Source organism: Sphaerodactylus townsendi, linkage group LG12, assembly GCF_021028975.2.
Source record: "Sphaerodactylus townsendi isolate TG3544 linkage group LG12, MPM_Stown_v2.3, whole genome shotgun sequence".
Taxonomy (NCBI): Eukaryota; Metazoa; Chordata; class Lepidosauria; order Squamata; family Sphaerodactylidae; genus Sphaerodactylus; species Sphaerodactylus townsendi.
In genome coordinates, this window is record NC_059436.1 from 46730453 (window position 1) to 46745303 (window position 14851).

A 14851-nucleotide genomic window follows, 5' to 3' on the forward strand; every position below is an offset into this window, starting at 1 on the left:
TTAATTTTGTCGGTGTCTGACTGTAAGGCCTTAACCCATTTCAATTATATTTTGTCCCCATCATGATGTCTTTTTCCTAATCGTGCAAGTTAACCGTATAAATGTTACATGGACAAGGAACACTATCTTTTTATTGGGATGGAGGGAGGGGAACACTATTCATATGACTGAAGCAATAAATATCAAAAGATTACATAAGAATACAAGAGCAGCCCTGCTGGATCAGGCCAGCGGGCCATCTGGTCTAGCAACCTATTTCACGCAGCTGCTAACCAATCACACTGGATGGTCAATAAACCCAGGATATAGAGCAGTGGTTCTCAACCTCCCTAATGCCGCGAGCCTTTAATACAGTCCCTCATGTTGTGGTGACCCCCAGCCCTAACATGTATCCATTTTACAGATGGAGAAAACATTGATGCAGAGAGTCTGTGAAAGGGACATTCGACCCCCAAAGGGGTCGTGACCCACAGGTTGAGAACCGCTGATATAGAGGCTAACCCTCCTTAGCATCCTCTGTATATGGAGGTTTCCTTCAGTCCCCCTGGTTATTAGTGAAGAATGGACCTCTTCTTTATGAATCTGTCTAATCTCCTTTTAAAACCATCTATGCTCATGGTCATCTTCACATCTACTGGCAGGGAATGCCAAAGTTCAAATACTCAAGGAGTAAAGAAATATTTCTTATGTCCTGAATCTATTGCCCATCAACTCCACTGGGTGCCCCCCAAGAAGTATTATGGTAAGAGAGAGAAAAAATCTCTTTATCCACTTTCTCCATCCAATGCATAATTTCACAAGCTTCTAATATGTCCCTTCTCATCTGTCTTTTTTCTACACTGAAAAGTTCCAGACTCTTTCCCCTTTCCTCATAATAAAGGTGTTCTAACTCCTTAATTAACCACCTTGGAATTCCACATAAAGAAAGGAAATGCCCGTGTGGCATGGGTTCTGTGGAAACAGTATCTCACATGCTGTTGAATTGTCCTTTTTATGAGATAGATAGGAAGAAGCATATAATCCCCTTTCTGAATGGAAGTGAAGGCATTACAGATAAACAGAAGGTTATATGTCTTTTGAACAGCCACAACTACGAGCTGTTGGAAGCGGTGGCTACATTTTTAAATGGTGTTATTTTAACTCGTCAGAAGTTGTAAAGGCTGTTATTATCTTGCAATGTTAATGTTAAACTATTTATATGCCATTAAAGGTATTTGAAATCAAAATCCTTAATTAGATCAGCTAATGCCATCCTAACTTCCTTTTAGTGCTAAGCTCTGAGTTTTACACAAGTATCATGTGATAAAAGACTCAAAAACTTGTCCCAAATTTCAGGGTTTGACCAAACTAAAAAGCCCCATTATTGGCACACGTTCATCCCATTTTCCTATTGGACCACTTAGATCCCTTTTTAATGACCAGCCTATAAACTATGCCCTTTTATTTCTGTTACCTAACCAGGCTTAACCTGTTCCCCTCTCTGATGTCTGTCCCCACGGAAAACAGGATCCACTCTCAAAATCCAGATCCTCTTAAAAGATCAGTCAAAGCATGCCGCACAAGTTTCAGTCTCCTCACTTCTCTCAGCCTCATCCCCAACCTCTCATCCAAACCAGAGGAAAGTACACCCTCTCTCTGGCATTAAGCTGCCAACTCTGAGTGAACAGAATTAATCTGCAGACAGACATTTAAGATGATACTGGTGGACATCCAAAGCTTGGGTACATGCCCAGTCCCTCAGAGATTGCAGGCTTCACATTTTACCTCAAATGGCAGCATGCTGGTTGCCGAAGACAGCATCCTGCCCTTTTTTACTGCAATAATTTGCCTCTACCTGACATAGACCAAAACCTGGAAAAAGACAGAAAAGACACGCCCCCTCCCCTCGCTCCTGCAGTACTGCTGCATACCCAAGCGGTTGGGTGACAAACCTTTGTAACTTACAACCTACATTCGTTCTATTTGACTGCTGGGAAAGGAATGCCCCTGATGTCCCCAACACTCTTTGGCCAAACATTCAACTTCATTTCTGTTGCAAACGGGTACAAAACACAAATACAAAATTTAACATTGTCTTTGGTAATACAATGATAATAAAATACTACCTACTCTGTAAATGCTTTTAACTGATATTCTTTCCAGTGGCATAGCTGCTTTTATTGATTGATTGACTGATTGATTGTTTAGATTTGTAGACCGCCCCATTCCCCAAGGGACTCTTTTGCATGTATTTCACTGGGTACCATCACAGCTACAATAAATGAAGCCAATGTCTCAGAATGGGAGCTGGATAAATATTCCAGAAAGGACCAGAATTGTTGTGCCAAGCAGTTCTGACCAGCTTTGCTGCTTCTGTAGCAACAGGTACCAGAATGGCACTTGCCTCATCCCCACTGACTTGCACGCTCCTGTTTTATTTTAAGACTGTTTCCTTTCAACTAAATAGTCAGTGCTGGAGCAGAGTTGCTTGAAGCAGCTGTGTGGCTGCACACGGGGTGGAAAATCTGCACTCAAATGTGATGTCCACAAGACATGCTCACTGAAGACTTCTCAGCAGAGATTCCAGGATCCCATTCTTTGCCTTCAGCAAGAGTCAGATAAATCAGGTCAAATGTACGTTTCCTACCTCATGTGAACACACTTACCCAGTGACTTCAGAAAACCACCGCATGACCACCAAGCACAGAATGGTCCTATGAATTATAAGCAACTGGTTCTTAAAGAGAATATTATATTGTTATTATTAATAATGCTGTTTGTCATCAACTACATATCTGTGTGTAGGCCTTGCTCATCGTTGAGCTATGGACTTCTTCCACCTGATGGATCCCTTCCGGCCTACTTCAAAAATCTCTCATCCCCATTTCTGAGACGTTTCTTTATGCAAGCTCGTCGAAATGTCCTCCCCTCTGCCGTGGCAGATTCCTTCAGGTCCCCTTACAAGCAAGAACTTGTCAATATTCGCCCAACCAAGTGGAAACAACTGCTCATATACTCCTGTATTGTTCCCGCCGCACAGAACTCAGGGGTCGCTACACTGAACCTCATATTAATTCATGTCTTGCCACTTCTGACCAAGACAAGCTAAGTCTTGCTTTTGAATGACTGCTGCACTAAAAGAACCGCAGACGTAGCAAAGTTTTTGGCAACGGCTTTGATCGCAACTGCGCACTCCTGTTGATCACCTAATAACCTTTTCTACTGTTGTTATTGTCAGTCCGATGGTTGTTTTATCTTATGCCCAATAAAGGTAATGAAATGAAAAATATCTGTGTGCATATACACAGGCACAAATTGCCTTTACCTAACATTTAACACCTAACGTTTCCAAGCCCCGGAGTTGTAGAGGTTCTTTGTCCTTGAACTGCCGCCTCAGAATGTACTGTGGAGCCCACTCACGCTAAGTAGCACAATAAAGCCATTTATCCCCGGCAATCCTCAGCATTTCATTCACGTCAGCTAATGCTTGCCCTAGAGATCCTTCCAAAAAAAAAAAAAAACAAGTGCCCCCACATGATAAAGTAATCCTGAAGAAAAAAAAATACTGCAGCATTCATAACAGCGCTGAATAAACTTCCATGAATGAAAGGTAAAGGCAATCCGCCTTTGCAGGCTCTGGGTCTTTATTGACGCAGGGGCTGATTTCACATCACAACGTTGACTAGGCAGATTATGTTTTATGGGGTAGTTGATCGCTGACTTCCCCATTCATCCACGCTTTAACCTCAGCTAGCTGGGTACTCGTTTTACCAACCTCAGGAGGATGGAAGGCTGAGTCAACCTCGAGCTGGTTATCTGAAACCTACTTCCGTTAGGATTAAACTCAGGTCATGACTGCAATACGGCAGCTTACCACTCTGGGCCACAGGGCTCCGTTCGGTTATTTATTTATTATTTATTTACAAAACTCATACCCCGCCTTTCTGCCCTGACAAGGGTCATTAAAGCAGGTAACAATTTAAAACTTACATGACAAAATCCCATTTTAGGCCCCTTAAAATCAACTCCCCCCCCTTTAACACACATTGTTAAAACTAAAAACAGAGGTAAAATAGATGAAACATAAAAATAGCAATTAAAACGCTGGTTAGGAAAGAGGGATCATGGAGGAAATGCAAAACAAAAGTCTTCTCTCACTTGAAGAGGACAGCAACAGAAGGGGACGGGTTTACCTCCCTGGAAAGAGAGTTCCAGAGCTTTGGTGTCAGGACCAAGAAGTTCACGTACTTAGAGGGGAATTCCCTTGCAATCCACACTGAAGTGGACTGCTGGGTTGAGACCTACCGGTCTCGTTCACAAATGGTGATACTTTCCTCCAGAGCAAGAAGTCTTCTGCTGACACAAGAGGCCCTGGAGAAACCAGAAGACAGTATTGCCGGTAGCGCAGTGGATCAGCAGGATCTGCCCCCTCCGTGTACAATCTGCATGATGCTGGCAGAGGATGATGGGAACTGTAGTCCATAACATCTGGAGGGCTGCGGGTTTGACACCTATGTGCTACCCAATTTCAAGGAACATGTGGAACTAGCAGTAAAGCCTGTTGTCCGAACAAATACAACAAGCCCTGGGAAACTGTTGGTGGGTTAATGGCACACACTAAGGGGGCCAACCCCTCCTGCCTTTTCTCTCCCACTCCCCGGTCCCATGACATCAGCTCCCTGGTCATCCTCATCCTCTTCCCAGATGCCTGCACTGGAACACAAGAGTTAATGGCACCCACTGAGGGCAGTGACCCATCCTGCCTTCCCTCCCCCCTCAGCCCTGTGTCACCAGCTCACTTCTCCTTCTCCTCCTCTTCTCAGACATATGTATTGTGACGTTAACAGTTGCGACCCTCCCGCGGAAAGTGGCTCATGCCTGCTCCTTCTCACACAGCTTCAGTGGCTGTAATTATTCAGCAGTGCTGGAGAAAACCAAGTGCAAGAAATTGAGTAATGGCCACAATCCACTGTTTTGTTTGTGCTGTTTTTTTACCCATTGTAAGCTCTGCCCCCAAGCTGTGTGTGTGGCGACTGGCTGGGAGTGAGTTGTCGCCACCATGGTTAGCTTTTTATATAATAGAATAATGTTTTGTCTGCATTGGAAGATTAATTAGGAACTGATTTATAAATACTCAGGAAGGGTCCATTGAAGACAGGAAGTGACACGGCCAATTTTTGACTGTTTCCTGCCTCCTTGCTATCGGTGGAGAAGACACCCATCTAAGATGTCCCCCACCTACAGTAGAAGAGGGGTTTTTTCTAGTATGCCAGAAAGCATCTATAGACAGGGAGAATGGTTGGTAAACCAACAAGCTCTCTGTCAATACACTGATGAAGAGGCCTCAGCCAGCTGTTGCTTTTCACACTGTGAATCCTGAAAACTGGTTTATGGTTAATTATTAGGGAGGACAACCATTACTACTCCACAAGGTAGAACACAGAAGGAGAAAATGTACTATGGGAGCAGCATAGTAAAGTATTTAATATTACAGCTAACAAAGGGCAAATCAATCAAGATTATCAGTTGGGTGGGTGATGGCTAAAAAAGCTTATTACAAAGAAAGCAGCTGAACTCCAGAATTAAGCTCTATGATAGCTAAAACAGAAGCCAGGGGTGACAAGGGGAAATGTGACTGATAAACACAACAGTTGTACCAATATATCATGTCCATCAACATCCCAATCATCCCTGATCAACTAGGAGGAAAACATGGAACTTGCTTTACTTAACTGTCTTGTCTTTACTTATTCCTATGTCATCAGTACATCACTTTCTATAGCATCTCAGTAGTATCATCTTCTCAAGAATCAGTTATCACATGACAGGAGAACACAGAATGGGTGTTGGAGACACGGCCTGGCAAAGCAGGAACAAAACCCATTTCATCCCTGCTTTGGCCAAACTTTATTTACCTCTTTTACCTGAGACAATGATGTTAAAGTTAAGTAATCTTTGTAATGATTAGAAAGTAGTGAGAATACCAAATGCTTACAACTTCAAAGGAAAGTTGGGAAAGTTTCTAAGCTAGTGCCAGAACGAAGATGCTAGAACTCTGCCAGGAAAATGTGAGGTTAAAGTGTCAAGGATCTACCTATTAGAAACCTCAACAGGAAAGAAGGGATTCATCCAACTTTCTGAAATACCAGAATATCAAAATTGAGAAATTTAACTCATGTTGTCAATGGTACACCCAGACTTAGAAACTACTATCCCCATCTGCTTTCTGTTGCTGGAATTTGAACCAAAATGGAAAGACTGAGGACACTTCTACACAACCAGCACAATAAAGTGGCAAAATCCTGAAGTAGTTGAGTGGACTATACCACCTTAGGCCATGGAGAAAGGATGCCTTCAAGTTTCCCCACTACAAAATCTATAGCACAGGGAAAAGTATTGTTTGACGAGAAGCAGTCTGGGTTTCAGGTGAGCCTGACAGTTAGGGGTGGCGGCCATTTGCAAGGGAACTATAAGACTTTCTTCTCTGCAGGTGTCCGGTTATCGATCTCCCACTGTCTGCGGCCTCAGAGCCAGGAAGAGCAGCTGCCTATCAAGTGTGAAATGTTCCCAGCTCTCTTATGCTTTGTTCTAGGGCAGTGATGGCGAAACTTTTAGAGACCGAGCGCCCAAATTGCAACTCCAAACCCATTTATTTATCGCACGTGCCAACGCAACAATTTAACCAGAATAACCCCCTCGAGCAGGGGCCAGCCTGCTGTAGCCTCCAGCAAGTCCCACATGCGCCACTCTGCACCTCTCTAGCATCTTTGCTGCCTCTGCGCCCCCCCCCCCCCCGCACCGGCAGCAACCACCTGGAGCACAGGCACCAGACCCGCCAGCCTCCCTGCTCGCTGAGGTGTACACACATCAAGTCCAGCAGCCTAGGCCAGCCTAGATGTGGGGGGGCAATTCCCCCCCACAACAAACTCTGTGCGCGCGTGCCCACAGAGAGCGCTCTGAGTGCCACCTCTGGCACCCGTGCCATAGGTTTGCCACCACTGTTCTAGGGGTAGAGGGAACCGTTTGGCTACAGGGGGGTGGGGAACGTTGGGGGACACAGGCAAGTGTTTTGCTCGGGATCTTCAGAATAGTGTTTGCTGATGTTTACCTTTTGGTTCAAAATAAAGACTTTAGAGCAAATCTACAGTTTCTATTGTTTTCGAATCCTGGGTCTGACATTGGGTTACTAGCTTTCTACTTCTAGGGATTTTTTTTTTTTTGCAGTGAAGCAGAACAGGTATTCACCTCTTGTTGTATGACACTGACCAGTCATCCACTTCAGAAATCTATTGCTTCTTCCTGCTGCATATGTAGATTCATGCCTCTATATGTTTTTCTGAGTGATGACTACTGCCACAATCTTAGCCATCTCAAACTGTGCCTCAAGAACCAGCATTTCAAACCAGGAACATAAGACAATCATCAAGCATTTAACAGCACCCTCTAGTTGCCAGCTGCATGCAACAAAAACTTTTTTGAGGCATTAAACAAATGGGGAAATTATCTCCAAGGCTCCAGATCGCATTATTAAATGGGGCCGGTACTGGTTTAATTATTATCTCCTGCACTGTAAGACTCTTAGCTCTTGACACACACCTGGAAGGCGGTGCTCTCAGAAAAGTCCCCGTTATCATGCCTTATCACGCTACACATACAAAGCATGAGGAAACAGATGAATATTTTAAAAGTCTGAATTGCATCCAGCTGACCACTTGAAATCAGTCCCGGATTACTGCTCCCAAGTAGTATTACATCAACTACTTAACGTTCTATAAATGTTTCTGACTATATGTATGTTTTAATTCTGTGCCAATAAAGGTATTGGTACTTAATGTTCACTACTGCATCTACGGTACTATATTCACTTACCGCATCTAACATAGTTAGAAACTGCAGACCCCATACATTGTGCATATATTGTGGAAGGCTTTCCTGTCTTTGGAGATTGGCTATGGTCAAAATTAATTTAGAGCCTTCAGCAAAGGAGGAACCTGTGGATTCCTCCTTTGCTGCAGGCTCTAAATTAATTTTGACCTCAGCCAGTCTCCAAAGCCAGGAAAGCCATCCACAATTTTTCTTATGCAGCATTATGCATTTTTTTCCCTTCTATTCAGATCCTTTTTTCAGTGCGATTCCCTCTTTTAGCCTTCTACTTCTCTCAGTGCTATCAGGACCTTTGATCTCCGAGGAAGCAGCTGAATGGCAAAGGGGAATATGAAACAGGTCACACTCGGAGAGGGCAACCTATTCACTCCCCCTCCACCCCCAAGTGCTTCTCACAGTTAAACCCCTACCAATCCCCAGGTCATGTGCCCCTCCTCCTCACTGAGGCAACCTCTGTAAAGTAAAAGCATTACTAAAACATGCAGACAGATCTTGTTCCTATTCAGGCTAGTACGGATCACGCTTACTTGAGCAGGATTTAGAAGCCACGTTACCTGTTGGAAATGCTCTGCGGGTCCGACCACAAGCAGGATAGTGGGTCTCCTTTCAGACGGACTGGCCTCTTTGGGAGACTTCCTCACCACCTTTGGCCCCTGTTCCCCAGAGCTGGGAACCGGAGAGTCCGCCGGCGCATCCTTTTTTGCTTCAGCAGGGCCTTGGCACACAGCCCTCGAAAGAAGACAGGAAAGAAAATGCCAAAGCCACTGCAGCATCCCTTTTTGCTCAGGTCCTGAAAGGGAAACCCCTGAAAGCCAGCGGTTCGGAAAGATGCGACTGCTCTGTTGAATATTGAAGTCTCAGCGGCAGCAACGTCAGAGGCTCATGCTGCTGCAGACGTTTCCTGCCTTTGGAATTGCTGCTAGTGCTGCCGTGTCTGGCCTCACAAGCAGTTCGCTCCAACAGTCAATGGCAAAAGCACAAAAGAGTCTCCCCTAGGATGAAGCCAGCGTGCGGGCGATTCACAGGAATCCTCAAGAGGGAGAGAAAAAAGGCAAAAGGCTCAGCCCTGAGAAAGCTAAGAAGATGGATCCTTTCAGGCCAGGCAGCTGCACCGATTGACCTGTGCTTCCCAGCTCACCCGATGCACATCAAAAGGAAACGAGCCCTGAGCATCCAGCCTGCATTCTCACTGCAGCAGTGCCCAACCAATCACAGCTGCCAACACTAACAGGTTCATTATTCAAAACAGCCATCTTAAGCCAATCAGGAAGGTGTGTGACTGGACAATTTCTAGCATGCAGCCAGACAGTCCTGTCAAGGAGTGCTGACTGTCACCTTTACGATGAGGCTGAATCACCTGGCTATCAATGGAAGAGAGCAGCACTTAAAAGGTAGGCAGGCTGGCTAGGACGCCATTCAAAAGATGCTCCGGCATAACAATCTAAGCCACGACCCATATAGGACTGCCTGAAACAGATCAAGGAATTCCCTTTCTTTCTTGAGCCGCACGAGACAACTTCAGCTGAATCACTGTCCTTTAATAATGAAGCAGATGGCTTTTGGGGGCCGACACATTTGCTTTTCACAGGCCTAGAGGTGATCCCTACACACACACTGAGAAACATCTGCTTAGTCAGTTAGGAAAGCCTCCACTTTGCCACTTGCTGAGTGCATAACCTTGTGGCAGACTGATCCCAGACTCTGTGGTTAACCTGCAACACAGTCTTGACGGGTCAAAACTTAAAAAGAAAGACAGATAACAAGATTATCTCAGAAGGGTGTGGCACAACCCGTGGGTGTTATCAGTGAGGGATAGGATTTAACCACAACACGCCCCAGCCTTCCAGGGAAGAAACTACAAGGAGATAAGCTCTTCAAACTAGGCCACCCACCCACTTTCTACATGCTTTGGGAGAGATGCAAATATAAACGCCTCATCCTAGGATAGCAGAAATAAGAGCCAATCATCTTGGCATCTTTATTTCCAAGCACAGAAGGCAAAAATGACCTCTCCACACTGCCTTCCCAAAGGCTAAACTGCAGAATGCAATGTTCATAATTGCTTCATGTTTCATGACTGTAATACAAGACAAATATTTGGAATTTGTTCCCAGCTGTATTGTCTAGAGTCTAGAACTGGCAAGATAGCTTTTCATTGGGGATTTTGGCTGAGAAATGGTGGATTAGCAGCAAACAATACCTGACATGCCCACAAGATCCTCATACTTAATTTAAGAAATGGTATCTGAAACTGAAGTGGAAATCTGAGCTAAGATCTTCTCAGGCAATCTATTCATGGAGTGTGGGAGAAAACTACAGGCTTTCATTTCAAACCTATGGGTGCAGAAGAGTGACAAAAAAGTAAACTTTACATATTGCACAAAAATGTTAGAATGCTTTGAAGCACTGACAAACTCTCTGTGTCTGAGATTTAACAGTGGAACTACATCTTTGTTTTGTATACTGTTATCGCGTCCAGATTCTTCAGGAGTGAGATGTCTCATGCGGACACGTGAGATACTCTGAACTGAATCCCATTGGTGTGAGGCTTTGAAATAGAAGCAGGACAAAATCCAAATAAATATATGAAAAAGTTACAAATGGGCAAAAATCACAAGGGCCTGTAAGACAAACGTGAAGCAAGAGAGCCTGTACAGCCCAAACCTTAGCAGCAAACTCAATAAGTTTGTCAACAAGGAAAAGGAGATTTGCTATATCCCCTTACTACTGTCAAAGCAGGTTGCCAAATTATAGGAACAAATCAAGAGCAGGTTGTCCAAAAATTCCAAACTGACTGTGTCATCAGAGAGTAATGAATTGCTTTAAAAGTTCTGTTTACAAAGCTGCCCGGTTGGTTATTCATTCCACAGCCATCCTGAGAATTTTCCCTTCTTCACTACCATGTGACGCTTTATATTATAAAAGCAATGAAATTCCATTGTAAGATTTTGGATGAAGTCCTGGCACTTCAGTGTAAAAAATCTGTGTGATATAGTGACAAATGAAGGAGTTTTGGGATCGCATTTAGTGTTTTATGAGATTGTTTGAGACGCTGTTGCATTGCTAACCCATTCATACAGACCAGATGTTATATATGTGCTTTGGGAGGTATAAAGGAAACAGCAATTATATGCTTTGATTATGCGTAGTGCTTTGATTATGTGTTGCTGCATTGCAGGGGGTTGGACTTGATGGCCCTTGGGGTCTCTTCCAACTCTATGATTCTATGTCGGAACGTTCGAGGCAGGACTGTACTTTAGGACACCACTGAATGCGCTGCTTGGCCCCAATTAAGATCTTGCACTAAAGAGGCAGGAAAGAGGGAGGGGAGGTGTCACAAGGACAACAGCACACATGTTTCAGTAGAGTTCTCAAAAATTTAAGTTTGAAATTTGTTTCACTGCACACTTGATCTGTGTTCAGAACTAGATTAAGGAGGGTTATCGGTAAGCTCTTTCTTCTGAACTCTCATTTTTTTTGCACCAAGCTTACCAAAGGTTTTGTCCAGGTACAACTACCCCCACAACAGCCTCCTTGTCCAATATACAAGGTGGAAAGGAGAGAATATTAGAGAGGTAACAGGGGATAATGTATGCAGCAGTGCCACATTTGGTCCATAGTCACTTTTCCTTGCTTTGGTGGTCCACTCCAATCAGGACTTGGAGCACAGGGAGAAAGACTATGAGGTATTTAAATTGTACCCACACATAACTTGTTGCTGTTCAGGTGATAGCAACTACTATTTGCTTCTCAAAACACGCCATTCCAGGAACATACATTCCCTGAATAACCCTAGCCACACCCTTCCAGATCCAAATCATCTTTCTTACATCACTCTTTCCTGCCTAGTGTAGACGATATGCCCCTGAGTAGGGACCACTGTACTGCTCAATTCAGTTCACTACGGTGCTTTGTACTGAAAATGCAACATTCTACGGGGGGGTGGGGAGAGGGGGGAAAGCCTCCCAGGACTCCCCCTCCCAATTTCTTGATAGAAAAATCAAGGAATTTTATGGAAGGATTGGTCTTTGACCACAATAAAATTCATTAATTCATTCATTTGATAGAAAAATCACTTTGAGTAGAAATAAACACAAAAGTGCTTAGTCAAAAAAAATCCCCATACTTCAGAAAGTTAAAATTCTCCTGAAGCCCATAGCAAAGAAGGGGCAAGGAATTAGCTGCTTTCCAGATAGTTCACATTCATTCTCAAATAACCCTAAAGAAGAGCAAGCAATGCTGTTTCCCCAAATGACTCCTGCAGTGACTCATCACACTTCAAAGTTCTCCTAGAATACTGAGCCAAGAGGAAGAAGAGTTGCTGGCAGCAGATAAGGCACCACGCAGTGCCACGTGATTGCTTCCTGACCTCGTCCGTGTGAAGCTGTATCACTTTGGTCACACCAAACCACTTGCAAGGTTACACGTTAAGAGTTTCACGGCTGCACAAAAAACGGAATGGAATTTGTTCTTTGCTATGCCTCTTGGATGCGGGCTTTTTAAAAAGTATAGAAGGCCTTCAAACTAATGCAGGGAATCTAATGTAAGACACATAGTAAGAAATGCTTATCTATTAAAAACAAAACCAAGGAGGGATGGCTCCAGTCCATCTGACATTACAAGGGAGGCCACGTTTATTTAGCACATTTTTTAAACTCTCATCCTTCGACAAGCAGCTCAGGGAATGGATGTCCCCTATTCTGTTTTTAACTTCATATCAACCGTATTTAAGAACATCAGAAAGAGCCTGCTGGATCAGACCAGAGTCCATCTAGTCCAGCACTCTGCTACTCGCAGTGGCCCACCAGGTGCCTTTGGGAGCTCACATGCAGGATGTGAAAGCAATGGCCTGCTGCTGCTGCTGCTGCTGCTGCTGCTGCTGCTGCTGCTCCTGAGCACCTGGTCCGCTAAGGCATTTGCAATCTCAGATCAAGGAGGATCAAGGTTGGTGGCCAGAGATCGACTTCTCCTCCATAAATCTGTCCAAGCCCCTTTTAAAGCTTGGTTAGTGGCCATCACCACCTCCTGTGGCAGCATAGCCCAAACACCAACCTCACGTTGCGTGAAGAAATGTTTCCTTTTATTAGTCCTAATTCTCTCCCCCCCCCCCCCCAATTTTCAATGTGCCCCCTGGTTCTAGTATTGTTTAGTATTTGATGAGGGAGGCTGAGAAAGACTGGCCAAGAGTCAATCAGTAGTTTCATGACAGGTGGGGATTTGAAACTGGGTTGTCTCAGGCCTTGTCCAACATTGTAACTACTGCAACGCACTGGCTCTTATCTGTTAGAAGAGCACAATGATTGGGCTGCCATGAAAATACCCAGTTCACTGGCAACATTCAGAGATAATGCGATAAACAAAACTACATTTTATATTGCACAAACGAACACAGAGAATCCATGAGTTTGAACATGCTTTTCAAGGCCTCCCTTCGCACGCAGTCATCCAATTAAGGACTCCTGATTTTGCAGGAGTCTGCTAAATCCAAGCCAAAACTTTTAAAAGAATGGCAAAGTGCAAGAATTTAATTAGACAGTTGGATGAAGGAAGGAGGCAGCGTAAAAGACTCAGGATCCACAGGTTTATTGCTGCAAATAATCTAAGCCCTGTGTAAGGAGGCAGATCTCTACGTTCAGACACATTTGGAAAGAACAAGCAAATATCAAGATGGTCTTTAAATTTTACTCTTCCATCTGCTAAGCAGCCTCCCTGCTCAAAATTAGCCCCCAAATTTGGCTCCTTTCATGGATACATGAAGTAAAAAGATCAGAACTTCCCCGGCGTAATGCACTGGAAATTTTTATCATCATCATCGACATCATTACCGTCTTAACATGGCCCTATCTGTGGATATTTAAATCCAGAGACTGGGGGCAGGGATAGACAGGGGAGATCTTTTTAGAAACCTGAGAAAAGTCTAGGTTTGTAGAGAAATCTGAAATCTAAAGAAGCACTTTAGGTTTATCCCCCAAGATGAGAGAAGCACCTACAGCTTTAAGAAACAAATGTTCCAAAACTGAATATTAAACTGGCAAATTCTTTGTTCGGATATCCCGTGATAGTGAAGTCTGTGTATTCCTTACTGTCATCACAAACAGCCAGAGAATTAAGCATGCCCATGGCAAACCATAGTTTGTTTGTGGTCTGGATTCTCCTGGCAAGCCAAGATTCCAAGTTGGGAATCAATCGTTGTTTAGAACTCAGCTTGCGAGGCTAACACAAGTTACTGGGGTGCTGTGTGGTTTCCGGGCTGTATGGCCGTGTTCTAGCAGCATTCTCTCCTGATATTTTGCCTGCATCTGTGGCTGGCATCTTCAGAGGATCTGATAGTTGGAAAGCAAGTGGAGTATATATACCTGTGAGTAAAGGTCCACTTGCTTTCCTTTCCCACTATCAGATCCTCTGAACATGCCAGCCACACGTCAGGAGAGAATGCTGCTAGAACACGGCCATACAGCCCGGAAACCACACAGCACCCCAGTGATTCTGGCCGTGAAAGCCTTCGACAATATACTAACACAAGTTAGTTTTCTGGTTCAAACATAATGATAAATCATGGCTTGCCACCACACCAATATTACCTAGCTTACTGGCCGTATGTGAAGGGAGGCAAACGAGTTTAAGCCTAAGGATCCCTCAGTCTCCTCAGATAAAAGCAAACCATGGTTTATAGTTACCCAGTGACAGCCAGTGTGCTGCCATGATTAGAGTGTTTGACCAGGGTATGGGAGACCACGATTCAAATCCACACTCTGCCAGGGATGATTGCTGGGTGACCTTGAGTTCACTCAGCCTAATCTACCCGATAAAAAGGAGAAAATGGGGGAGAAAAAACATCACAAACCATTTTGGGTTCCCACTTGAGGAGAAAATCAATAAAATCAATACATAAAATGCACTGAAGATTTCTGGCACCATGTTAAGAAGGTCCCCCCCCCCCCCATTCAAAATGTCAACGATACTGTGCTTATAGCTTCGCAACATCCAG

General features: G+C 44.2%; 1 protein-coding gene across 4 annotated transcripts in view; it reads right to left on the minus strand.

Annotated features, from left to right (window-relative positions):
* Positions 1-14851, minus strand: part of SLC25A25 (solute carrier family 25 member 25) — a 52106-nt gene that overhangs the window by 26626 nt on the left and 10629 nt on the right. For 2 of the 4 annotated variants that reach the window (XM_048512606.1, XM_048512605.1), the window contains exon 1: positions 8418-9000. The exons of the other annotated variants lie outside the window; for them this stretch is intronic. In XM_048512606.1, coding sequence (XP_048368563.1) covers positions 8418-8636 — 219 coding nt within the window. In that variant the 5' untranslated portion in view covers positions 8637-9000. Of the gene's footprint in view, positions 1-8417; positions 9001-14851 lie in introns of those variants that run through there. 4 annotated transcript variants of the gene reach the window in all.